Raw genomic sequence first — 26,639 nt, forward strand, 5'->3', positions numbered from 1 at the left:
ACTGCAGGCACCACAAGAGGGCAGGCTGTGCGTGGCATCTTCGTACAGGGTCCCCCTATGCATGGGACAACTGCGTCTTGAACATTACGGTTTATTTTCCACTGAACTATCACCTAGTACTAACAGACACTCTGCAGACTACTGAGACCAAGCAATCACCTTACCATACAAGGCCTACTGCCTCAAGGCAGCTAGTAGCAGCTAGTAGACTCATACCTGCATTACCATAAAAAGGGCTAGTGTAAGTACTGCAAATACCTTAGAGAACCATAGAGGGCCACTGCAATAAAACATACCCATCTTACCATAGGACTACTGCAAAAAAGACACTATGACAATGCTGAGTAGTCTTTACATGACGGCCCTGTTGAATAATATTCAAATTCCCTTTACATTTGAGAGCACGCCAGCATAGAAGTTTGTTCACTGAAATTATCAAATGGATATACTCTATTGGAATACCACTTCCTAGATTCCATGGTGTCAACTCAAAACACATGCATTCTAATAACCAGAATGGTCCTGGACATGTAGCCAGAATGTCTAGGTATCTGGACCATCCAAGACACATAACCAGAATGGCTTAAATGGTCTAGTAAGTGAAGTATCCATTTTTATATTACTGTAATGGAATTACACTGACATCTGTTAAACTAAATGAAGGATGGTTCTTCATAACTCCACCATTGTGTTATTAAAAAGATAAACAACATTTGTTTTCAGAAACTGGGGATTTTTATTAAATATCGTTTGATACAACATATACATGAGACAGTAATCTACCATTTCATAATTGGCCCGGTAAAATCGACATTACAGCTGGTCTCAGCCAATGAACATGCATCTCCTCTGTATAAAAACACAGCTATTGGGCGACAGGGCCGACACGGGGGTTGAGTGACAGGGTGGGAGATGGGAACGTATGGAATAATCAAGGGAATGTTATTGCCGAGTCTGTCAACGAGCCAGGCATGATAGCATGCACCTCTGTGGCTTGCTGATATTTTGAAGTGAAATGAAAAAGGGGCTCTTCAACTCAAGACACAGAAAAGGCACTTCTGAAAGAAAATAAAAAAAGATCACAAAATGAGGGCAAACAAGAGTTGGATGGGGGTGAGACAGACATTACATATAATAGAAAAAACATTTGGGAATAAAGTTCACCGGTTGTGTTCTTGAAATCTTCAACCACTCATCACCATCCGGACGAGTTCTGAGGGAGAAAAAAAACACAAAAAGAAAAAAATCAGCAGCATGCTTGGTTATCGGTGTGAGAAGAAAAGCCCAGAGCAAACTCCACCTCCAGCCAGCAGTGCTACAGCCTCCATGCTCTCCCAAATAGCCTTGCGCTCCCTATCAACTATAGATTTAGAGGGCCATATTGTCTATAGGAATTTATACTGACTCATTACTGTGACTCTTGGTTCGAGATGGATTGGCTTGTATAGCCTAGAATCAATGTATATTCCATTCAAAATATACATTTTGACAAACACTCAGAGGACGTCACAGCCCAGACATCACATTGAGACAAATTCAATGAATCAGAGGTAAGTCCACTTAGTGACTTGCTCCCACATGGCTCTAGGTGTTTTCATCCCCAACATGAACACAGCTCTCTGCTGGAGCTGGGTGCTGCAGCCTGATCCACAGAGACTCCACACGTCAGTCAGAGAGAATCTGCATTAAAGAGGAGAACATTAGAGGCAAGAGCGAGTGATTAGAGGGGGAAACCATAGAGCAACTCAGAAGATCCATCTCCTAGCGAGCCAGAACAGCCAAGGGTTTGCTCAGCCAGGCCTCAGAACCTGGAATGTGTTAGGATTAGCAACCACCCCCTCTTTATTTGGGCTGTTCTAACAGAGGAAAAAGGAGGAGCGAGGGATCTGGCAGAAAGGGAGGAAAAACACTAACACCTACAGTACCAGCAGCAGCTTCCATGGGGAGAGGGGATGGATGGAAGAGATGTCACCAGCCAAGGAAATGCAATTCTATATTAGTAGGAAGTGACTATAGTAAAGAGGACAATAGTTTAACCCTTAAGGCTTTATTATTTTACGGCACTTCATCCAAAACACCCTCAAACACACCCCTATGCATTCAGAGTTGAGGAGTCACCCCTCTAGTCTAACAGACCCCCCCCCCCTCCCATCAGTGTCCTGCCCTCATCAGGTTGGAGAGTCAGTGTCCATGGGGTTCACTCAGGAGCCACATGCAGAGAGGCTACATGCAGACTACAGCCAGATGAGGGGGAAGGGCAGGAGAGGGAGAAGTGCTCTGCAGGAGAGAAAGTTAAATAAAAGAACAGATCAAACCATAAATTCAAACCAGACTCCACCACAGGAATCCAGTAGCCTCTGACATCACCATCACGGCACAGAGATGTCCTACTCTACATACGCCATCAGTATCATAGTCTTTACTACGCATCTCTTCAATAGGACACCATCTTTTAAATTAGTGTGTTTGAGCAAGAACACCCCCACACACAACCAGAAACAAAAGTAACCTGCTTGTTAACTACTTGCTTAAATATATATCTGTGGTATCAGTAGCTAGGAGTAGGAGCATTCTGTGCAGTGATGGTTGAAGAGAGGGCCCCCCTCACCGCTACACACATCTCCCAGAGCAGGTGAGAGCCCACTGCTGGGGTAGGTGCTGACGGGGGGGGGGCTTTAGGGGGTCTGCTCGTACCCGCTGCTCAGCCAGACATGATGTTGCGGACAAAGACTGTGGGAGAGGAACAGGGAGGTCAGTGAAGGGGGGGGGGGGACGACAAAAATAAGGGACACCACACACACACTCATCTGAAAGCAAATGTACACAACCTCCACCCAGTCAAACAATCACAGGAATTTGTGTTTACATGATACATGAGTACATCCCATTCAAGACAATTGCCATTATATTGTTACAATTAAACATCTTATCCACATGATTCTTCCATTATTCCAACACTGTGAAATGGTTATTCCTAAAGCTTTGTGATATATTCTACTGCACATGTGTAAGTCCAGTGTTCTCCCTTTACATCCATATACATCCAGTTCACCACGCTGCTTTACCTTCGTAATTGATGCAGCCGTTGGCGTCTTCGTGTCCCGCTAAGAGAGTCTCCACCTCCTCTTCTGTCATTTTCTCACCTGCAACAAATGAAACACTTACATTCTCATAACAGATAGACAAGACTCTATAGTAAGGGAATCCCATCTTTCCTATACCTTACACATGTGCAATTCTAAAAAAAGCTAAACCCCACTACCAAGCAGACAGTCCCAGAGGCATACTGATACAGTTAACAAGTGAGACCATCAAAGCCATGTCTTATGTGTTGCTCAATCGTCTTACAAGACAGATGTTCCGGGTGCAAATGAAGAGGATCAATATGGATAAGGTAGGGCATTGAATCACTAGTTTAAGAGGTGACATCAGGAATGTAATCAGTTTAGTGACAATAAGTACCTTTGGTTCCCCAGTCAGGTGAGGTTGACAAGGAAAAGAGGTAAACTATCAGGACCATGCAGTTCAAGCTTTTCTCTTGGTCCAATTTAAAATTCAGGTAAAACCGTCAAGAGCTGAATGTCAATGATTTAGGTCGCCGACATTGTCACAAGGCAGGTTGCAGTACTGTTTGTCTGGAATGTTAAGCTGAAGTAGAGCTCTCAACAAGAAATAAATTGTTGGCTAATATACTGTAATATTAACCATTGACTAATACAAGAAATAAACAGTGACTGCAGTTGGATGAAAATTAACTCTTCATGAGGAGAGATGTAAACATATTCATCGGGGTTGTGAGGTATTACCAAGTGTTGTGAGGACATGGCGCAGCTCAGCGCCCATCACTGTGCCATTGCCCTCCTTGTCGAAGACACGCAGACCCTCCACAAAATCCTCAAATGAGCCCTGGTCCTTGTTCTTAGCGATGGCCTGCAGCATGGGCAGGAACTGCTCAAAGTCTAGCATCTTGTGGTTCATCTCTGGGGAAGGACGAAAACATATATTTTTAAACACGTCTTACTCTGCTAGAAACACACTAGCTGTTACTTTGCTAGAAGACAGAATAACTTAAACTGAACAAAAATATAAAATGCGACATGCAATGACTTAAGATTTTACTGAGTTACAGTTCATAAGGAAATCTGTCAATTTAAATAAATTAATCTATGGATTTCACATGACTGGGAATACAGATATGTATCGTTGGTCAGATACCTTAAAAAAAAAAAGTTAAGGGCATGGATCAGAAAGCCAGTCAGTAGCTGGTGTGACCACCATTTGCCTCACGCAACATCTCCTTCGCATAGAGTTGATCAGGCTGTTGATTGTGGCCTGTGGTTGTCCCATTCCTCTTCAATGGCTGTGCGAAGTTGCTGGATATCATACACATTGATCCAGAGCATCCCAAACATGCTCAACAGGTGACATATCTGGTAAGTATGCAGGCCATGGAACTGGGAAATGTTCAGCTTTCAGGAATTGTGTACAGACCCTTGTGACATGGGGCCGAGGTTTATCATGCTGAAACATGAGGTGATTGTCGTGCCATTCATCCACCACAATGGTACTCAGAATCTCTTCACAGTATCTGTGATTTCAAATTGCCATCGATAAGATTCAATTGTGTTCGTTGTCCTTATGATTGCCCATACCAAAACCCCACCATGGGGCACTGTTCACAACGTTGATATCAGCAAACCGCACGCAACACCATACATGTGGTCCGAGGGTGAGAGGCCGGTTTGACTTACTGCCAAAATCTGTCAGACGAAGAGACATTAACATTCAATTCTCTGGTGGACAATCCTGCAGTCAGAACGCTAATCGCACTCAACTTGAGACATCCTTGACAACTCAATGTGACAAAACTGCAAATTTTAGAGTGGCCTTTTGTCCCCAGCACAAGGTGCACCTGTGTAATGATCATGCCGTTTAAACAGCTTCTTGATAATCCATCCAGCTGACAGGTGTGGCATATCTTGGCAAAGGAAAAACGCTCACCAGATGTAAACAAATGTGTGCACAACATTTGAGAGAAATAAGCTTTTTGGGCATTTGGAACATTTTATTTCAGCTCATGAAACCAACATGTTTTTAAAAACAAATTGTTCAGTGTTTACAAAATAACTGCATCTGCTCCATTTAAAACTAGACCTGCATACTGAGAGTAAACTCAACATGTCATGAAATGTATTTTACTCCCAAGAGTCAATTGACAAAAAAGTTATTTTTAAAACTGTCAGTTTAAGCTAGATTGTCGTGGTAATTTCCTGTAGTACTAAACATTGAGAGCAAACCACACACAAGTCAGATTTTTTTATTTTATAAAGTCCATCTTTAATTATATATGAGCTTCACCATAGCCCTTTTTGACTCTCATATCAATTCAGTGTCTATAAATGAATTCTCTGAGAGTCCTTACAAAACAATTCTTAGTATAATTTATAGCCAAGACACACCCCTCAACTCACATGACAAATAACAGATCTTAGGAACATTACAAAGAACCTTTTACTTGGAAGAGGAGTATCCCATCCAGATGGCATTAGCTATAAATTATCGTTCAGTTTGGTCTCTTTAGACGAGATTCTAATCTCGTTCTTGGTACCACTTAGGACCAAAACATTACCTCATCCAATGGCATATATCAATTGTCAATTCTAGATACTCCCATCTCAAATACACCCCTCCTGGACAAGATCAGAAAAGACAATGAGCCTCTTAGGTCATATACTAGGTCAAGATAAGGGCAACCCGGGTGCAGTGCACGCTAACCAAGGTCGCCAGGTGCACGGTGTTCCCTCCGACACATTGGTGCGGCTGGCTTCCGGGTTGGATGCGCACTGTTTTAAGAAGCAGTGCGGCTTGTTTGGGTTGTGTTTCGGAGGACGCATGGCTTTCGACCTTCGTCTCTCCCGAGCGCGTACGGGAGTTGTAGCGATGAGACAAGATAGTAACTACTAACAATTGGATACCACGAAATTGGGGAGAAAAAGGGGGGTAAAATTAAATTAAATTAAAAAATATATATATACAAAAAAGGGCAACCTCAGAGGGGACATACAATAGTTAGACACATTCCAAGACAAGCCTCCATTCAGTCCACCTCCCCTTCTGATATTCTTCATAGCATCACATGGTTTAACAGATACATTGACATATGAAAACAAGCCTGACCTCTCCCCTCTCTGGGCCCCAAGTGACTAAGCCCTAGCTGAGAAGGGATAACTGCAACTGCCAACAGTATAGTCCAAAAGAAGACATTCTTAATGACAAGAATAAAATAAAACATCTTATTTATCCATGTTACCTAACTAATTCAGCCACGACAAGATATATTTTTTTGTTGTCAATTCGTGTCGCACTCCTGCATCTGCAGTGAAAGGTGGCAGAGCTAGAGCGATGTTAGTCAGACCATGATACATCCCGAAAATCAGTCTTCGTGAACATCTGTAGCGTCTGACCTACAAACTATTATGACCACTATGGAAAGAGGAGACTCACAAACATGGTTTTCCTCTACGGCCCCCATAAGTGTCACAGGATTCCACTGAAGGAAAGCAGTACAGGTTTAGAAAAACTAAGGTAGTTATGTGCCTACCTCAAAGGGGTTATGTAAGAAAAATATTATATACACACACGTTTGGACACACCTAACACCTTATTTTTACATTGTAGAATAATAGTGAAAACATCAAAACTATGAAACAAATGGAGTCACGTAGTAACCAAAAAAGGTGCTAAACAAATCAAAATATATTTTAGATTCTTCAAAGTAGCCACCCTTTGCCTTGATGATAGCATTGCACTCTTGGCATTCTCTCAACCAGCTGAAGTAGTCACCTGGAATGCTTTTTCAACAGTCTAGGAGTTCCCACATATGCTGAGCACTTGTTAACTGCTTTTCCTTCACGTCGCAGTCCAACTCACCCAAAACCATCACAATTAGATTGAAGTCAGGTGATTGTGGAGGCCAGGTCATCTGATGCAGCACTACATCACCCTCCTTTGTCAAATAGCCCTTACAGCCTGGAGGTGTGTTTTGGGTCATTGTCCTGTTGAAAAACGAATTATAGTGGGACTAAGTGCTGCAGAATGCTGTGGTAGCCATGCTGGTTAAGCGTGCCTTGAATTCTAAATAAATCAGACAGCCTCCCCAGCAAAGCACCCCCACCATGCTTCACGATGGGAACCACGCATGCCGAGATCTGTTCACCTACTCTGCGTCTCAAAGACGCAACCAAATATCTCAAATTTGGAATCAGACCAAAGGACAGAATTCCACAGGTATAATGTCCATTGCTTGTGTTTCTTGGCCCAAGCAAGTCTTATTATTATTATTGGTGTCCTTTAGTAGTGGTTTCTCTGCAGCCATTCGACCACAGAGGCCTGATTCACGCAGTCTCCTCTGAACAGTTGATGTTGAGGTGTATGTTACTTGACTCTGAAGCATTTATTTGGGCTGCAATTTGTGAGGCTGGTAACTCTAATGAACTTATCCCCTGCAGTAGAGGCAACTCTGGGTCTTCCATTCCTGTGGCTGTCCTCATGAGAGCCAGTTTCATCATAGCGCATGATGGTTTTTGCGACTGCACTTGAAGAAACTTAAGTTAGACATTTTCTGAATTGACTGACCTTCATGTCTTAAATTAATAATGGACTGGTTTCTCTGCTTATTTGAGCTGTTCTTGCCATATGCACTTCGTCTTTTACTAAATAGGGCTCTCTTCTGTATACCCCCTACCTTGTCACAACACAACTGATTGGCTCAAACACATTAAGGAAAGAAATTCCACAAATTAAGGCAGACCTGTTAATTGCATTCCAGGTGACTACCTCATGAAGCTGGTTGAGAGAATGCCAAGCATGTGCAAAGCTATAGTCAAGGCAAAGGGTGGCTATTTTAAGAGTCTCAAATATAAAATATATTTTGATTTGTTTAACACTTTTTTGGTTACTACATGATTGCATACGTGTGTTATTTCATATTTGATGTATTTACTATAATTCTAGAATGTAGAAAGTAGTAAGAATAAAGAAAAACCCTGGTATGAGTAGATGTCCAAACACTTCACTGGTACTGTATTTATTTTTATTTCTTTGGGGATACCTAAAGGGATCCTGAAATTCAAAAATCAAATAGCAAAATGATCCATAGTATGACCAGCTTAACACAATTCCATACGTCAGCTTAGCACCCCCCCCCAACATCATAGAAGACAAACTAAGAGATATTTGATAAGCATTCCTAAATAGATAAACTACTGTACTCACGCCCAGTATGTGTAGCCTTACAAATTTCAAAGTACGTGCTGCTCTTACACATTTCGCAAAAAATGGAATATTTAAAAATCGTATAAATTCCAAGAAGAATGCTTGTGTTTCTCTTTAAGTTGATTATCAGCTTTACATTATCAGATCTTGTTGACATGAGCTGCATATCTGAGATGCATGTGTTCTGTTTCACACATGTAAGAACAGAACAGGGATTGTTTGGAGAGTGAACCCACACAATGAGTGCTGTAACATGTACACAATGTGATTGTGGATAGTCAGATTAATATAATAGTTCAATTAAAATGTGTACATGCTGTGCAAGAAGTACAATTTCACTAATAATCTTGTTTACATAGACACATCTGAAATCAGACCTGATGGCACTAAATATTCAGAAAACCGGCAATCAAAATAAACGTTCTACAACAGTAAACATGTTATTTTGGGGGAGCATATTGGATTCTGAGTTCCGACATAAAATTCAGTTGTTTACTAACACATTTCACTCACGCTAAAGAGGGAGGCTCGCTCGGCTGGTGCTAGCACATGCGCAGAGGAAATACACAGCTGGAACGCCGAGTTTACATGTCCTAATAATTTGAAAGAATGCTCAGAAAACCAGGCGTTTTAATCAGCGTATGCTTACTTTGATTTTGATCTTATGCCAAATAAGATAAGCAGAGTAAAGTGTTTATATGACTATTGCATAATCTCCTTACGGCTATAATCAGTTTAATATCAAAATATTAGTGTGCATGCAAACATTCAATGCCTCAGTTCCTTGACTGGTAAGGGACAGGCAGCACAAGCACAACAGAAACTGAGTTCACTAGTAACACCCTCTTGATAGGTTAGGACAATGCCTGTGTGCCTCTGTGGTACTTGACAATTGCAGATTATAAACAAAATTCACACTCCATAGGATAGTTATGTCATACCCAGAAGAAAATTGTTTCAGTTATATCCTTGGATGCTTAATCACATTAGTTGACACCTTACAAATAACTCAAACTGATTTGGTGAAGTTGACGGCAAACAGTAAACAGGCCCAAAAACACCAACCCTATATGCCTAAATCAAACTGAACACAATAAAACTATTCTATGCCTGAATAAAATCATATTAATTTGTTAACTGAAGCATGTAGTACTTCTATAGGTTTGATCCAGCCAGTGGATACTAATGTCAATGTTCAGTAAACATCTAGAAGCATGGCTGACCTTCTGACTTGGGGTTTCCCAGGACCTTGAGGACCTCAGCGTTGACAGGGTTCTGGCCAAGGGCCCGCATGACATCACCACACTGGCTGTAACTGATCTTCCCATCACCTGTCCTGTCAAACAGCAGGAAGGCCTCCTTGAACTCTGACAGACAGGGAGAAGGGTGTTAAAAAAGCAGAGTTGGATTGAGAGAGAGTGTGAGGGGGGCTGTACATTTAGAAACAGGTTGAAAAGAATGGGCAAAAAGTCTGAATAATTTCTCAAAGAGTTATTACATAAGCTATTCAATTATCTACAGTAAATGCGGTGGCCTCTAATGGAACGCTTTCTGACATCTGGGTAATTTCCACGGGCCATTGTTATGGTGCTTGCCTCCCATCGCTGGTATGCGGCGCATTCCGAGACCGTTCGTCTAAAACTACACAGCAGCCACTCATTTACCCATATATGGCATTGACAGCAAGCCCTGACCGAGTAATCTTTCAACCAAACAAACGAGCAAATTAAATCGACCGTGGAACAAAACTCAAAACAGCCCATTGAGCAAGAGGAAAAGCCACATGCGATAGGTGAGTACAGTAACGCCATGTCGGTACATAGATCATTGCTAAATGGATACATTATGCTTAGCTAATTTTATTTCAAAGAATATGTTTGAGGTTTAGTTGGGCCACGCCTTCAACACGTAGAACTCAAGTGGTTGAGTCATTTCCCTTTGCTATCTATACAATGTCTATGAGTCAACACTGGTGTAGGACTGAGAAATTACAATAGTGGCTTGACTTCCTCTATAATATATAGACATATTTTAAACAGTTCTGGCACACACGTAGCTAGCTGAACTAGGCGACATCACAACAAACGGAACAGATTAATACCAAAATTGGTGTTGGCAACAAAAAAAAGTTCTCAAACGACCAATGTTTCATCCAAGTATCTAGGCTTTTAAACACTAATGACTAACTATGCTATGACATGTTGAAATATGGCCCTTCTATTTCTGCGTGCATAAATGTATTTTTTTATATTTTTAATCAGGACGCAGTGCAAAATTAGTTGGTCATCCAGTCAACACAACCTTAATCTGTTTAGACAATTCAATCAAACCCGCTGTGGGGACCAAACAAGGGGATTGACCACATTATATGGGATTGACTGAGCCAATAGACACCCGTGAATCAATATTTTAGTAAATGTATCACTATTCGTTGCTGGTTGTTTGATGACAATTCCACCATTCATGCATGGTACGAAAATGTATGCACTCACTACTGTTAGTCACTCTGCATAAGAGCGTCTGCTGTGCTAATTGTCAAAAATGTAAACGTAATAATGTTTCCCAAGACGGTTAGCCAAAACAAAACCTGGACCATCAGCAAACTCACCATAGGCTCCAGTTTTAAATCAACTTGTCAGTAGGGAAACTGCTTCTCACAACAAGACAAACATGAGGACAGGAGAGAAGAAATACAGCTATTCCACATTCAAAGAATGACGACAGTGAAGCAAGGGATAGTCTAGTAGCTAACAATTTAGCTAGGTAGCTAACTGGCTAGCCTTCAAATAGCTTTACTGTCACAAAACTCACCGATGATCTGGTCTTCTGAGAAGTCAGACTGGTGGAGAAGTACGGCAAAAATTAAAATAGAGAACACATCCTTTAATATGATTATCGAAGATAAGGAAAACAAGTAACGTTAGCCAGCAAACACTGCCCAGCCATGTTTTGAAAATCCAGCACTGCAATGTATTCGTTGGATCAGTTTACTGGTTTAGTCTACACGAATTTAAAATGACATTTGGCTAGGCTAACATTCTACACTTCACGTCACATACAAATATCTTTCAAACAGAACAGAGTAAAGGCATTTACCATTTCTGGGCTTGGTTGGAGTCCTGTCTGCGGTCGGAGGTCAGGCGAATATGAACAGACAGGGGCGAACGTTGACAAGAAAAACTATGCTCATGACGTCATCCTTCTTAATTAATGCACTGCACAGGCCAATCACATCTCGCAGGCGTTGGCTCTTCGAATTATTTACCGTCATTCTGGAAGATAAGCGCAAAAAAACGGTCCTAACATTAATTTCTTAGAATCTTGACCATTCTTTAAAAGCGAATAAATGAATATCGATGTATGCTGTGCTGGGGCAAAAACAGAAATGATAATAGTTTTGCCAATTCCATTGAAGCTTTCATGTGGACGATGTTATGAGCCATATGTATTACTGAACAAGTGCGCCATCGTGTGGTAGGAAAATGCAAACTGTAGCTAGAGTCATGATCTTATGAGAAATTAGTGAGATAAGATCATCATAAATGTACAGCAGACATGGTAATGAGCTTCAAATATATTTATTGCTGGGGGGGATAAGGTGTTCCTAATGTTTGGTATACTCAGTGTATATTAGGCTTCACATACAGCATTAAAACAAGAGACACTGAAATTGGTTGAGTGCATTTGCATGACACCGACTGAGCGTCGGCACTGTGACCTAATTCAGAAACAAAAAAAGGCAGATAACAAAACATGTAAGGTCTCTGAGATGCTCTCCTCTCCCTTTCACTATGCCCCATCACTGCCCGCCTCCCAACACTGAAAGCGAACAAAGGGTTTGTAGGAGACAAAGCTGCTGTCATGGTGGAGGTAAGCAGATCTCATTCACTCAATGAGATCCTATCACTCATCCTCCTCAACCTCCCGAACTGCTGCACCACCTGGGGATGTAGGCTCTAGTCCAAAGGTGGCGGGCCGTCCCTCGACAGCATATCCGCTGCCACATTCAGGATGCCAGGTACGTGCGTTGCGCTTAGAGACGCTAGACATCCCTGAGCACAGAGAAGGAGCTCCCATGCCATAAGATGGAGTCGGTGGGACCTCAGTCCACCCTGATGGTTGATGTAAGCCACCACTGTGGTGTTGTCCGTTCTCACCAGGACATGTCTTCCCTGGTGAAAGACCGCAGGGTCAGAAGTACAGCTCAGAGCTCTAGTGTAGTGATGTGCCTGCCGCTCCAAGGGGGTAGCCAACAGCTGCTGGCTGACCTGCCCTTGGTCACACTCACAGCATCTCCACCCCACCTGAGAGAAAGGAGCGACAGTGCCACCTCAACAATGCCCTGAGGCACTGTGCGGTCACCCGCACCTGGCGGTGACGGTGGTGCTTCAGGTGCAGCCGGTGGGAGTTGAACAACCGTTGAAAAGGCCGGAGATGGAGCAGACCCAGGGGAATCAACAAGAGCATGTCTGTTTGACAGGACCTGGGTCCTGGTCGGGGCACAAATCAGCCAATCGTCCAGGTAATTGAGGATCAACAATCCTTGGGACGTGAGAGGTCCATGCACTTTGTGAAAGTGTGGGGTGCCAAGGAGAGGCCGAAGGGAAGAACCATGAATTCCTAAGCTGTCTCTTCGAAAGCGAATTGGAGGTACTGCCAATGAGCTGGGTGAACAGGAACATGGAAGTACGCATCCCTCAGGTCCAGCGTCACAAACCACCGGTCCCCGGGCATGGCCTGCAAAACGCGGGCTGGGGACAGCATGTGGAACCGCAGTACCTTCAAATACCCATTGAGGTTGTGGAGGTCCAGAACCGGTTGCAACCCTCCGTCTCTTTTTGGGACCACAAAATAAGTGTAGTAGAACCCACCTAACTGTTCGGATGTCTCGATCCTGCGGATGGCACCCTTGTCCAGGAGTGAGGAGATCTCCAGCTGCAGGGTTTTCTTCAGGCCCTTGAAGGGCGGGGGCCGGCACCGGGATTGGAGTCGTTACCCCTCGAGCATTGTGGACAACACCCAGGGGGACTCCATACCCTCCTCCCACTTTTCCCTTTGAGACCAGGTGAAGCTGCGGGGGAAGGGTGTGTCAGGGATCTTGCCGGGGTCTGCCTCTCCTCTGGTGCCCCGAGCGCCTGGGTCCCCCAGGCACGTCCCTATGGCGGTGACAGTTGACAGGTTGTTGCTCCACAGCATACTGCTCAAAAAAATAAAGGGAACACTAAAATAACACATCCTAGATCTGAATGAATGAAATATTCTTATTAAATACTTTTTTCTTTACATAGTTGAATGTGCTGACAACAAAATCACAAAAAAATTATCAATGGAAATCAAATGTATCAACCCATGGAGGTCTGGATTTGGAGTCACACTCAAAATTAAAGTGGAAAACCACACTACAGGCTGGTCCAACTTTGATATAATGTCCTTAGAACAAGTCAAAATGAGGATCAGTAGTGTGTGTGGCCTCCACGTGCCTGTATGACCTCCCTACAATGCCTGGGCATGCTCCTGATGAGGTGGCGGATGGTCTCCTGAGGGATCTCCTCCCAGACCTGGACTAAAGCATCCGCCAACTCCTGGACAGTCTGTGGTGCAACGTGGCGTTGGTGGATGGAGCGAGACATGATGTCCCAGATGTGCTCAATTGGATTCAGGTCTGGGGAATGGGAGGGCCAGTCCATAGCATCAATGCCTTCCTCTTGCAGGAACTGCTAACACACTCCAGCCACATGAGGTCTAGCATTGTCTTGCATTAGGAGGAACCCAGGGCCAACCGCACCAGCATATGGTCTCACAAGGGGTCTGAGGATCTCATCTCGGTACCTAATGGCAGTCAGGCTACCTCTGGCGAGCACATGGAGGGCTGTGCGGCCCCCCAAAGAAATGCCACCCCACACCATGACTGACCCACCGCCAAACCGGTCATGCTGGAGGGTGTTGCAGGCAGCAGAACGTTCTCCACGGCGTCTCCAGACTCTGTCACGTCTGTCACATGTGCTCAGTGTGAACCTGCTTTCATCTGTGAAGAGCACAGTGGCGAATTTGCCAATCTTGGTGTTCTCTGGCAAATGCCAAACGTCCTGCACGGTGTTGGGCTGTAAGCACAACCCCCACCTGTGGACTTCGGGCCCTCATACCACCCTCATGGAGTCTGTTTCTGACCGTTTGAGTAGACACATGCACATTTGTGGCCTACTGGAGGTCATTTTGCAGGGCTCTGGCAGTGCTCCTCCTGCTCCTCCTTGCACAAAGGCGGAGGTAGCGGTCCTGCTGCTGGGTTGTTGCTCTCCTACGGCCTCCTCCACGTCTCCTGATGTACTGGCCTGTCTCCTGGTAGCGCCTCCATGCTCTGGACACTACGCTGACAGACACAGCAAACCTTCTTGCCACAGCTCGCATTGATGTGCCATCCTGGATGAGCTGCACTACCTGAAACACTTGTGTGGGTTGTAGACTCCGTCTCATGCTACCACTAGAGTGAAAGCACCGCCAGCATTCAAAAGTGACCAAAACATCAGCCAGGAAGCATAGGAACTGAGAAGTGGTCTGTGGTCACCACCTGCAGAACCACTCCTTTATTGGGGGTGTCTTGCTAATTGCCTATAATTTCCACATGTTGTCTATTCCATTTGCACAACAGCATGTGAAATTTATTGTCAATCAGTGTTGCTTCCTAAGTGGACAGTTTGATTTCACAGAAGTGTGACTGACTTGGAGTTACATTGTGTTGTTTAAGTGTTCCCTTTATTTTTTTGAGCAGTGTAGATCAACTGCGCAGCGAGTGGAGTACTCAAGAGGGGCTGGCCATGTGGCCAGCTGCTCCAGGCTGCAAACAGCCAGTGAGTATACTTCCACACCAGATATTACACTTACCAGTGACTTACCAAGCGATCTTGAAAGTTTGTACCTCAAACCATACGGACGTCCGCCGAGAAAATGAAAGAGAGCTTGTGTCGCGGCCATGAGGTCTATATATATGGGCAGACCCCAGCTGTGACACAGGTGTATACGGGAGTAAATCTGTAAATCCTCACCTCGGATGTATCCCTCTGCCGCGGAGTGATACCAATATATTGGGGTGATACAATATAGTGAAATATAACTGAGCATGGCCAAACTTACTGTTAGAAAACACATTTTTCGTTGAGCTGGGAAATGTCGCTATAGTGATTGTTTAGCGCCTTCTAATGTACTGGAATGCATATCACACTTAGCACACAGGGCAGCACTTCTTTGGGATACAGTTTGATGGTACAAATCTGGTCTATTATTTTCTTTATTACATATTTTTTTACTTGTACTATACGTTTTTTATTTTGAGAGATACTGTTTAACACATTCGCCTATACTGCTATGAGGTGCAAGTTGTTTACATACAATGGGGCTCCTTCTACACAGTGACAGGCCCCAACATCACAACATCAACCATTACATTGCATAGTATTTCCAAGGGCAAGATATGGGTGTGTCCCACTTACATTCACCCCTGTTGTAAGGCACGTGCCTATGGAGCTGAATGCTGAAACAGTTTTCCACTATGACATTGCACAATGGCAGCAGGTGTTCTGGATGTGCTACAGGCTGTACTTCAGAAACCATGGGAAGTGAACTACACCAGATGGCAGACGACCAAATATAACTGGCCCATTTCAGACTTTGAGTGGAAAGGTCCAGGAAAGGGAGTAGAGCATTGTTTGCAGAAATATGTAGAAAGTGAGAGATCCACACAATATGTCAGTGTCTATGCATTATTATGCATAATGGGCATAGTACCACATTTGAAATGGTTCAGACTTTTATATCATGATACAGTAATCCATTTATGCAATTTATTAATATGCAATATGCATGAATGCAGACAGAAAATATGGCAGGTGTTTCTATAACACAACAGAATCTGATAAGATGCTATTTTAAAAACTAGATGTGTTCAACAGGTGTGAGTGTGTGAAATTTCTCTGTGCCTGTAGTATTCATTAACTTCGTCCCTCCTACAAGTTAATACAAGTCCACTCTATATTTTTTTAGGAACGTTATAAACAACTCTGTTCTCCCATTCCCATGTCACCTCAGCATATTTGCACCATGTCAAACCTTTGTGTATGGATGCATCACTAGCGTCCTTCCACATCAACCACTGAATAGGTCATAGTCATATGTTTTACAAAAAGCTTTCGTAACAAATGGGTTACAAAAGAGGACACATTGGAAACACATTTGTGAACAGTATGTTCAAACTGGGTCTAACTAGTACAAATGCTATCCTCAATATGTAGTAGCTGCCAATGCTAACCCCAGATTACTGTACTTAACATGATTGGAAGACTGACTACAGGGAGGAGCTTTCATGGATGCTGGAACTTCTGTTTGGCTCGGCTAACTTGCTATATAAGGAAATCCATCTTTGGGACAGTGCACCTAGTTTTTGGATCTTTGCTGGGCCATAATGAAGATCATTCTGCTTGTCATTCTGCTTGTGACCCTGTTCTTTCAGGGGTACAGCAGTAAGTATGAGCCCTCCTCAGGGTGTTATGGGGCAAAGGATAATCTACTAGATAATTATTATTTGTTAACTTCATTAGTATCACTTGAGATTAAATGTAATATACCTGTTAGAATATAATATTATCATTGTGAGTAGGGCAGACCTTAACAAAACCTGTCAGTGTAACACAGCCTGTGAGTGCTATGGAGACTGTTGGTCTGACTATGAAAGCCTCTGCAAATGTCAGTTACAGTAGCAACCCTCTCTGTCAGTTTATTTTTTATTTTTTATGAGTTAACTCCTTCAAAGCTGTCCTGAAAGATATGTGTCATAGAATTATCAATAAATTAGTGTCCAACCGCATTCTAAGCGCTCCACCTTGTAAGTCAGATAGTTAGAATAGTTTATCAGCCATTAGGAAATTATTGATTTGTTAATTGGCTCAAAGCCTAGTTAAAATGTGTATGAACTTTACCAAAATAGCCAAAACGAAGCACAGCTTAGTCTTTACATGTCAACAGAAGCAGGGTGTGAACTTTTCACTTTTGTTCCTTTTCTCCAGCTGGATCCACATCCTGCCAGGGCCGCTGTGACGAGAAGTACAACTCTCAGAACAAGTGCCACTGCAACTCCAAGTGCTCCCAGTATGACAACTGCTGCAGTGACTACGAAGCCCTCTGTAATGGTGAGAGGGGCCTGTGGCATTCTGATCTGGAGGCATGCAAACAAAACCATGTCCCTGAAACATATCCCATGGTCTACTACACCTAGGCACAGTTAGTTATTCATCTGTTATCTGTTTGAGCTGCCCTTCTTTCCATCTCGGAAAATTAACCACAAAACCTGGTGAAATTCACATAGTGGTCAAGGTCAATCACAGTGCACCATTGAGATACTCCTGTATCATACGTGAAAGAGTCTTCACTACACAACCTTTGTGAACTAAGTAAAAATCAACATACTACATGTAGCTCAATATTAGACAATAGCCAGTCATTGGCCTTTCTGATGGCCACGGTGGCAAGATGGCTCACCACCAGTGTTTGAATCAGGGTGCCCTCAGTCTTTTTACAGCTTGAGAATGCATTGGTGTGCTTGGCCAGTAGAGGTCATTGGTGTGCAATGTAAAGTGTCGCTCATCAAGCATAGCACAACAATCTTCAATAGGCTCCTTATGTGAAACACAGTACTCTGCAGTTCGAAGTCCTAGCTTACACATGAATGTTAAAATGTAAATTTAAGCTAAAACATAATAATAATGACTTCTCCACTTAGCACCCGCTCCAGGATTGTCCTGCCAGGGCCGCTGTGGGGAGAAATACAACTCTCAGAACAAGTGCCACTGCAACACCAAGTGTGGAGACCACAACAACTGCTGCAGCGACTACACCTCTCTCTGTGGAAGTGAGTTAACTGTTACTCAAACTATTACACCAAAAGTATTATATCCTTGGTATTTGTCCTGACGCACACTACTGTTCAAAAGTTTGGAGTCACTTGGAAATGTCCTTGTTTTTAAAAGAAAAGCAATTTTTTGACCATTAAATAACATCAAATTGATCAGAAATACAGTGTAGACATTGTTCATGTTGTAAATTACTATTGTAGCTGGAAACGGCAGATGTTTCATGGAATATCTACATAGGCGTACAGTGGCCCATTATCAGCAACCATCACTCCTGTGTTCCAATGGCACGTTGTGTTAGCTAATCCAAGTTTATCATTTTAAAAGGCTAATTGATCATCAGAAAACCCTTTTGCAACAGTGCAAACTGTCTCTAACCAGCATAAAAAGAGTGGGAGGCCACGGTGCACAACTGAGCAAGAGAACAAGTACATTAGAGTGTCTAGTTTTAGAAACAGACACCTCACAAGTCCTCAACTGGCAGCTTCATTAAAGTGTACCCGCAAAACACCAGTCTCAACGTCAACAGTGAAGAGGCATCGCCGGGATTCTGGCCTTCTAGGCAGAGTTCCTCTGTCCAGTGTCTGTGTTATTTTGCCCTTCTTAATCTTTTATTTTTATTGGCCAGTTAGAGATATGGCCTTTTCTTTGCAACTCTGCCTAGAAGGCCAGCATCCTGGAGTCGCCTCTTCACTGTTGACGTTGAGACTGGTGTTTTGCGAGTACAATTTAATGAAGCTGCCATTTGAGGACTTGTGAGGTGTCTGTTTCTAAAACTAGACACTCGAATGTACTTGTTCTCTTGCTCAGTTTTTATTTTTTTCATTTCTAAGTGACCCCAAACTTTTGAACGGTAGTGTACAAAATAACAAAATAACAAATTTATGAGCCACAACAGCACTAAATGACCCATATTGTCCAGGCCGTCGAAAGAAGTGGCCCACAGTGCAGCGTGGTGAGCGTACATATTCCTTGTATTTTAGAATATGTCGGCAACAAAACAACAAACGACGAAAACAACTGTGACGCTTACAGGGCTAAGTGCCACTAACAAAGTTAACTTCCCACAAACATAAAAGGGAAAAATGCTGCCTAATTATGATTCCCAATCAGAGACAACGATAGACAGCTGTCCCTGATTGAGAACCATACCCGGCCAAAACAAAGAAATACAAAAACATAGAAAATAGAACATAGAATGCCCACCCAAATCACACCCTGACCAAACCAAAATAGAGACATAAAAAGCTCTAAGGTCAGGGCGTGACACATATATTATTAAAGCCATGTCACTACTTCTCTATGTTACAGCAGTACAATTATTGTTAATGTAAACTGTTCCCCATGTCTCTGATACTGTTTGTTCTATGGGTGGTAGGCTATTATAGGTTCTATGGTGGCAGTCCCTAAAATAAAGTGTTACTTTCCCGTGTCTGTTAGGCTCTGGTGGGGGAGATGGAGGCAGTGACATCACTGATGCTGAGATCAAGTCTATGTCTGAGGCTCTGTATGCTCTGGACTCCAACAAGCCCTCTGCGTCAGAGCTGATCATTGACTCCCAGGCCAGAGTGCCCAACTCCGAGACCAGCTCCCAGAACGACCTGTCCCCACGCCCGTGAGATACTTGCCTGAAAAAAACTGTTATATTTTGTTTATCTTTTCTCTTTCATTCTCTACTTATCCATTTCCAACCACCTCTTTGTCCTATTATTCCTCTCTTCTTCTGTCTCTCTCTTATATTATTTTTCTCTCTCTTTCTCCCTCCTTATATCTTCATCCCTCTTTCCCTGTCACTGTCCAACCTCCCCCTACTCTCTGCCCCCTGCTCTATCTCTTTCTCTCTCTCTGACCTACAGTATAGATATACAGTACCAGTCAAAAGTTTGGACACACCTACTCATTCAAGGGTTTTTCTTTATTTTTACTATTTTCTACATTGTAGAATAACAGTGAAGACATCAACACTATGAAATAACACATATGGAATCATCTTTGCTTATTTGAGCTGTTCTTGCCCTAATATGACTTGGTCTTTGACCAAATAGGGCTATCTTCTGTATACCACCCCTACCTTGTCACAACACAACTGATTGGCTCAAACGCATTAAGAAGGAAAGAAATTCCACAAATTAACTTTTAACAAGGCACACCTGTTATTTGAAATGCATTCCAGGTGACTGCCTCATGAAGCTGGTTGAGAGAAAGCCAAGAGTGTGCAAAGCAGTCATCAAGGCAAAGGGTGGCTACTTTGAAGAATCTCAAATATAAAATATATTTGTGTAACACTCTTTTGGTTACTACATGATTCCATATGTGTTATTTCATAGTTTTGATGTCTTCACTATTATTCTACAACGTAGAAAATAGTAAAAATAAAGAAAAACCCTTGAATGAGTAGGTGTGTCCAAACTTTTGACTGGTAATGTATATCCTGACTGTGTTTTCTTCCATCCAGGTTGTTCAAGTTCCTGGACGAGGCGTCTCTGTTCTCCAAGCCATCGTATGCTGCCTTCATGGCCCTGCTGGACAACTACGAGAGAAACACAGGCACCACAGAGGACTTCACCCCCCAGCAGCTGGCTGAGCAGGATACCTTCCTCAAGGAGGCCATGTCCAACACCGAGCTGGGCAGAGAGCTCTACGCCTTCCTCTTCACCAAGGGTATGGTAGTATAGACATCCACTCTGTGGCCTACTGAGATAACATAAGCCAGTTTTTATATCATCATCACGTCTCTAAGAGCCCGTCTATCATTAATATGCCATACTTATCACATACAGTACCTTCCTAGCTTGCACCTACAGTTCATGTTACAGTGTATCTATGATACCACCCCTTCACATTTCTATCTCAATATTGCTCACTATCTCTGATGATGTCCAAACATCTATCTCCATGTAAAGAAGGTGTACCCAACTGCACTTTAGCCCAGCTTGAACAAAAAAAGTAAATCAGGTGCTAGACTGAGGGACTTGAAAATCCCATTGTTTGGATCTATCTCCATGTGTAACGTGTCAGTTTGCTGTTCTCTCTTCCCCAGGACGCTACAGCTCTGAGGAGGAGTTCCTCCATGACCTGAAGATGATGTGGTTCGGCCTCTACTCCCGCTACGCTGGCAAGATGGACTCCAGCGGCTTTGAGCACATTTTTGCAGGTATGATATGTGTGTGTGTGTCTGTGTGTGTGTAAAAGTGTGGTGCGTATCTAGTTTTGTTAGTGTGCAAGCATGTGTGTGTGTTTATAAAGTGTATCTGTGTTATTCTAGGTGAGATTAAAGGAGGGAAGATATCTGGCTTCCACAACTGGCTCCAGTTCTACCGGCTGGAGAAACAGGGTCTAATTGACTACTACAGCCACAGCTTCGATGGACCTGTAAGCACCAAACAAACCATCACATTCACAACACAACTCTGTAATCATAACATAATCATCACACAAAGTCTCCAAAAATGTTGATTTGACTGAGACCTCCCTCCCTGTCATTCTCTCTCTCTCTCTCCCCCTCTCTCGCTCAGTGGACTTCCTACCCTGATGTTCTGGGGATGCAGTTTATGTGGGATGGCTACTTCAAGCAGGTTGGTTCTTCCATCATTGGCTGCAGTCCTGAGTTCGACTTAGCCGTGTACAGTCTCTGCTACATCACCCGTCCAGGGAAACAGTGAGTACTCCGTTCGTGTGTGTGTGTGTGTGTGGTTCATTCCTTTTTCATGATCTACCAAAGATGATGCACACACAATACATAGCCATTGCTGTTCTGCACTTCCATCCATTTTGGAACGTGTGTCACGTGATCGCTCATTATGTGAGTGTGTGCTTGTTGCCATTGTATGTTATGTTTTCATCTGGCTTTCTGTCTGCAGGTGTAAACTGAGCCTGGGAGGGAAGCCACTGGTGATCCAGACCTACACCTGGGATAAATCCTCCTATGGGAATGGGAAGAAGTACATCGGCTCCGCCTTCCCTGCCACGCCCTAGAACTGAAGCACACAGTGGCCATTCAGCATTCAACAAGCTCCCAACAGTCTGTCATCACATCCCACATCGAACTAAACAATGTCCAATTTTAGTCCTGATACGCAGGAGCATTTCAATCAGAACTTGTATTTGTAAAAGAGTCAAATTTTTGTCAATGGGACAATTAATCCTAATTTAAGTTAATATAGTATGAATGTATTGTCTCACTATAAATGTAGGTGCAAAACATAGATGTTGTAATTTTACAATTTAGTAATTTAGCAGACGCTCTTATCAAGAGAGGCTTACAGTAGTGAGTGAATACATTTTGTAGTAATAAAGCAAAGGTGGCATACCATTCAATATTGGGACTCTTGACATTTCTGCTCATGATTATTTGTACAATTGGGATTATTTTATTCTCAAAGAATGAAGATTCTAATAAATCAGGTGAGCCCAAAAATAAGTTCAGGTTGTAATGTTTTACAATCACATTTGCCAGAACTTGTCCAAGATGATCAAGAATAGTCCAACACCAAGCAGTTAGTCAAGCAATGAAAACACGTGTAGGGTATGAGAATCCTATGCACTTCTGAGGGCATGCTCAAACGATGCCCAACGGGGCTGAAAATGGGCATTTACACCCCCTAGAGCCGGCACAATGGTGACACCCCGCCACTAAAGCATGTGTGTATATGACACAATCGCTTACTCTCTTACCCAAACAAAAAACAAATGCGGTCTCCTGAACCCCTCACCAACAAACAAATGTAAACGAATAGAAACAAAAACAGGTTTAGCAGATCCTATTCTGCTTGACCTACTCCAAACAGTACCCACTAGCTTTTCCTATCAGCCGTACCACCCCAGCTTGTTGTGTGGATCTGCATGTGTGTAAGGCTGCTTCCAGCTGGGATGGGGAGATCGAGTTTACCCTTTCACTCATCCAGGGTGACTAACGGGATAAACTCTGGGTCTGCCGACGGAACAGGGACGCACGCTTGCACCCCTGTTTAAAGAAAGTATTAGAGGAGATGGATCTGCTTTAGATCCCATTGTCCCCCGGTATGTTAGCGTCCATGCCAAGCGAGAACACAAGGCCAATGACTTCATGCTAAAAACACTGCCTTTCAGGAATTCATCTGATTTGGGCCTCCATAAACAGTCTCAGTCTCACATCAATTTGACAAGAAAGATATGCTCTGTGGGGAATTTCTCCAGGTCAGTTTTGTCAGACCATATTACATTTTCTGGGCAGGTGACTCTGAAAATTAGAAGAGTAAATGTCCTCTGTTTTTGAACCCAAGATGGAATCAAATTAAACCACACTGGGGCAAGAGAGAGAACAATATTCAATTGTTTCTTTTGTCGCTCTCAAAACTTCATAATCTAATTATAGCTGGCCACCCGCCAACCCCTCCACACATAGCCCCCCAAATGGGATCCCCCTGGCAGAACTACTAGCCACCTGACTTTTGTTTTGTAATTATATTATCCTGCTCTCTTTAGCGTGTCGTGGCTAATGGCTGAGCGGGATGGTCCAGCTGCCCACGCAGAAACAAAGCAGCTTACTGGGCCAGACAATGGGCCCGTGGAAATGGGACGCCTGAAGGGCGGTCGGCCAATGAGCGCGCACCGCAGGGGGCCAAGGGAAGGTTAAGGGAAGGGTTAAGGGGGTTTGGGGTGTAGCTGGGGGGGTATCTATTTTTGTTGCCCCGTGGAGCGGCCTCATCAATGGGATGGTTGGTATAAGGACACATGGTCCAGATCACCAGAACGTTTAGGGCTTGGGTTGGAGAGAGGTTCAAGTGTTGCTTAGTGGAACTTCCAAGCTGATCAGGGACCATGAAACTCAGAGTAACTTTCATTCTCTGGAGGTCTGTTTGTCTTTCTGAATGCTCTATAATTAACAGTATGATGAGCCTATTGTTGTTCCTATTCAGAACATTAAAAGTGTTTGAAGAGAATTTAGGTGATGGGACAGTGAGGGCTCAAGTATTATGTGAAGTGGTGATTGTGATATGTTATTGTCAAATAAAATGTAAAAGAAAATCAATTTTACACATAGCATAATTGTAATAGCATAATTTCTGATACGTGATATTGTGAATAAAAGCATTTAAAACTTAGGCCTAATTATAATTACACATGCAGTCTTTCCAGACCAATCACGACCCCCAATCCCCAACCCTCCACCAACACACACACGCGCACGCACACACACACACACACACACGCACAAACGTGCTCTCTCCTCCTGCCTCACTGGGGTATTGGGATCTCTCATAGGACTCCCAGTCTGACAGATGGACACAGCCCCCTCTCCCCACTGTAATTGTAAACAGGACTGCTGGGGATTCAGGAAGAGGTCGTGTGCCTAGGGGGGTGTATGTGTGTGTGTGTGTGTGTGTTTGTGTGTTAGAGAGTGGGGATTGTGCTCTGCTTTCTGCAGCTGAAGCCGCTACCCTCTTAAGCAAACATACAAACATACCTACACAAGGTGAGTAGGGAGGGTCCTTGGGGATCAACGTTAGGTCAGATGAGAAGTGCTGAGCAACTATCAGATAGTTAATGAGAGAAAAGCGGGGAGAGGAAGGAAGTATGAGCCATCTGTCAGAGAAGTTCATAGTGCATGACCAACACTAAGGGGACCAGGGGACATGACAGCAATCATAGCTACCTTTTTACCACTTGTGACATAGGGATATTTATCCTGCTTTATTTTGCTCCAGTTTTATTCTGCTCCAGATAAATGATGTCTTTATTTTCACTTAATCTGTGTTACCCATAGTTTTCTCAGGTGTCTGCCAAAGTGAGGTTATTTGGAAGGGTGAGGCTCAGATAGGATATTTCCAGGTTATTCCCACTCTGGGGAAGAGCAAGGCCTGGCTAAATTATTCCCATTCTGTGCTGCAGGTGTGGAGTAGGACAGGCGGGACCCAGGGGGAGGTGAGGGAGATTGGGGGGGTCGGCTGGGGAGTGTGAGACACATCCATTGGGTGCACAGACAGTCCCCCCATGCAACCCCTCACTCCCCACCTCTCCAACATGAGCACATGTGATTCTTTTTCTCATGGGATGGTAGCACTTCCCTCAATGTCTTTCTATCTGTCCCTCACACAATCACACACTGTATCTATTGAATGTAAAGTCTATACAGAGACAGTAGCGTGTATTCATGGATGCCAAGGGAAGCCAGGCCTCCCCAAAAAATGGATGAAGAAAAATGAAAAGAAAATACATACTAAATAATTTATCTTTCATCTGTCTCTCTGTGTTTCATAAATGTCCTTCAATTCGCAAGAGGCTGAATGTACACTTGTCACGTTCTGACCTTAGTTCCTTTTTTTATGTTTTTATTTTAGTTTGGTCAGGGCGTGAGTTGGGGTGGGCATTCTATGTTGTTTTTCTATGTTTTGTTCTAGTCGTTATATTTCTATGTGTTTGGCCTAGTATGGTTCTCAATCAGAGGCAGGTGTCGATCGTTGTCTCTGATTGAGAATCATACTTATGTAGCCTGTTTTCCCACTATGGGTTGTGGGTAGTTATTTTCTGTTTAGTGTTTTTGTTTGCACCTTACAGAACTGTTCGTTTCGTCGGTTTGTTATTTTTGTTCAGTATTCATTCTTTATTAAATTATTATGAATACGTACCACGCTGCACTTTGGTCCTCTTCTCCTTCCACCAACGACAACCGTTACAACACTACCGTTCAAAAGTTTGGGGTCACTTAGAAATGTCCTTGTTTTTTAAAGAAATCTATTTTTTGTCCATTAAAATAACATAAAATGTATCAGAAATACAGTGTAGACATTGTTAATTTTGTAAATGACTATTGTAGCTGGAAATGGCTCATTTTTAATGGAATATCTACGAAGGCGTACAGAGGCCCAATATCACTCTGTGTTCCAATGGCACGTTGTGTTAGCTAATCCAAGTTTATCATTTTAAAAGGCTAATTGATCATTAGAAAACCCTTTTGCAATTATGTTAGGTCAGTATATCCCAGAGTCGCCTATTCACTGTTGATGTTGAGACTGGTGTTTTGCGGGTACTATTTAATGAAGCTCCCAGTTGAGGACTTGTGAGGCATCTGTTTGTCAAACTAGACACTCTAATGTAGTTGTCCTCTTGCTCAGTTGTACACCGGGGCCTCCCACTCCTCTTTCTATTCTTGTTAGAGCCAGTTTGAGCTGTTCTGTGAAGGGAGTAGTACACAGCGTTGTATGAGATCTTCAGTTTCTTGGCAATTTCTCGCATGGAATAGCCTTCATTTCTCAGAACAAGAATAGACTGTTTCAGAAGAAAGTTAATTGTTTCTGGCCATTTTGAGCCTGTAATTGAACCCACAAATGATGATGCTCCAGAAACCCAACTAGTTTAAAGAAGGACAGTTTTATTGCTTCTTTAATCAACACAACAGTTTTCATCTGTGCTAACATAATTGCAAAAGGGTTTTCTAATGATCAATTAGCCTTCTAAAATGATAAACTTGGATTAGCTAACACAACTTGC

At 43.1% G+C, this 26,639-nt stretch overlaps 2 protein-coding genes across 7 annotated transcripts; one reads left to right on the top strand and one right to left on the bottom strand.

Moving 5' to 3' along the window:
- Positions 1–712: 712 nt before the first annotated feature.
- On the bottom strand, positions 713–11,523 carry LOC139535816 (myosin light polypeptide 6). Of its 6 annotated transcripts, none has more exons than XR_011667199.1 (8): positions 11,371–11,523; positions 11,086–11,113; positions 9,498–9,641; positions 3,807–3,980; positions 3,066–3,143; positions 2,695–2,730; positions 1,165–1,213; positions 713–1,055 (listed from the first exon to the last, which is right to left on the bottom strand). XR_011667199.1 is itself a non-coding variant. In XM_071335642.1 (7 exons), the coding sequence occupies exons 1-6, from the start codon at positions 11,371–11,373 to the stop codon at positions 1,185–1,187; spliced, it is 456 nt and encodes a 151-aa protein (XP_071191743.1). In that variant the 5' UTR covers positions 11,374–11,523; the 3' UTR covers positions 713–1,055; positions 1,165–1,184. The 6 variants fall into 6 exon arrangements, 4 of the variants coding, with proteins under 4 accessions (XP_071191743.1, XP_071191742.1, XP_071191741.1 ...); XR_011667198.1 differs by having other exon boundaries at positions 713–1,058; XM_071335642.1 differs by lacking the exon at positions 2,695–2,730.
- Positions 11,524–16,663: 5,140 nt separating this feature from the next.
- LOC139535815 (uridylate-specific endoribonuclease-like) lies at positions 16,664–22,487 on the top strand. Its single transcript, XM_071335637.1, has 9 exons — positions 16,664–16,784; positions 17,328–17,450; positions 18,041–18,169; positions 19,611–19,785; positions 20,626–20,831; positions 21,211–21,324; positions 21,436–21,542; positions 21,686–21,828; positions 22,031–22,487. The coding sequence occupies exons 1-9, from the start codon at positions 16,727–16,729 to the stop codon at positions 22,143–22,145; spliced, it is 1,170 nt and encodes a 389-aa protein (XP_071191738.1). The 5' UTR covers positions 16,664–16,726; the 3' UTR covers positions 22,146–22,487.
- The last annotated feature ends 4,152 nt before the right edge of the window (positions 22,488–26,639 follow it).

Source organism: Salvelinus alpinus, chromosome 12, assembly GCF_045679555.1.
Source record: "Salvelinus alpinus chromosome 12, SLU_Salpinus.1, whole genome shotgun sequence".
NCBI classification, from domain to species: Eukaryota; Metazoa; Chordata; class Actinopteri; order Salmoniformes; family Salmonidae; genus Salvelinus; species Salvelinus alpinus.

What these genes read in the sequence shown, in the direction of transcription:
- LOC139535816 (XM_071335642.1), bottom strand. An exon ending in CTCAGAAGACCAGATCATCG is followed by an intron (nt 9,642 to 11,085) that starts GTGAGTTTTGTG and finishes CCTGTCTGTCAG; the next exon opens with AGTTCAAGGAGGCCTTCCTG. An exon ending in CGGCTGCATCAATTACGAAG is followed by an intron (nt 1,214 to 3,065) that starts GTAAAGCAGCGT and finishes TTTCTCCCTCAG; the next exon opens with AACTCGTCCGGATGGTGATG.
- LOC139535815 (XM_071335637.1), top strand. Translation starts at nt 16,727, where the DNA reads ATGAAGATCATTCTGCTTGTCATTCTGCTTGTGACCCTGTTCTTTCAG. An exon ending in CTACACCTCTCTCTGTGGAA is followed by an intron (nt 18,170 to 19,610) that starts GTGAGTTAACTG and finishes CGTGTCTGTTAG; the next exon opens with GCTCTGGTGGGGGAGATGGA. An exon ending in CGCCTTCCTCTTCACCAAGG is followed by an intron (nt 20,832 to 21,210) that starts GTATGGTAGTAT and finishes TCTCTTCCCCAG; the next exon opens with GACGCTACAGCTCTGAGGAG.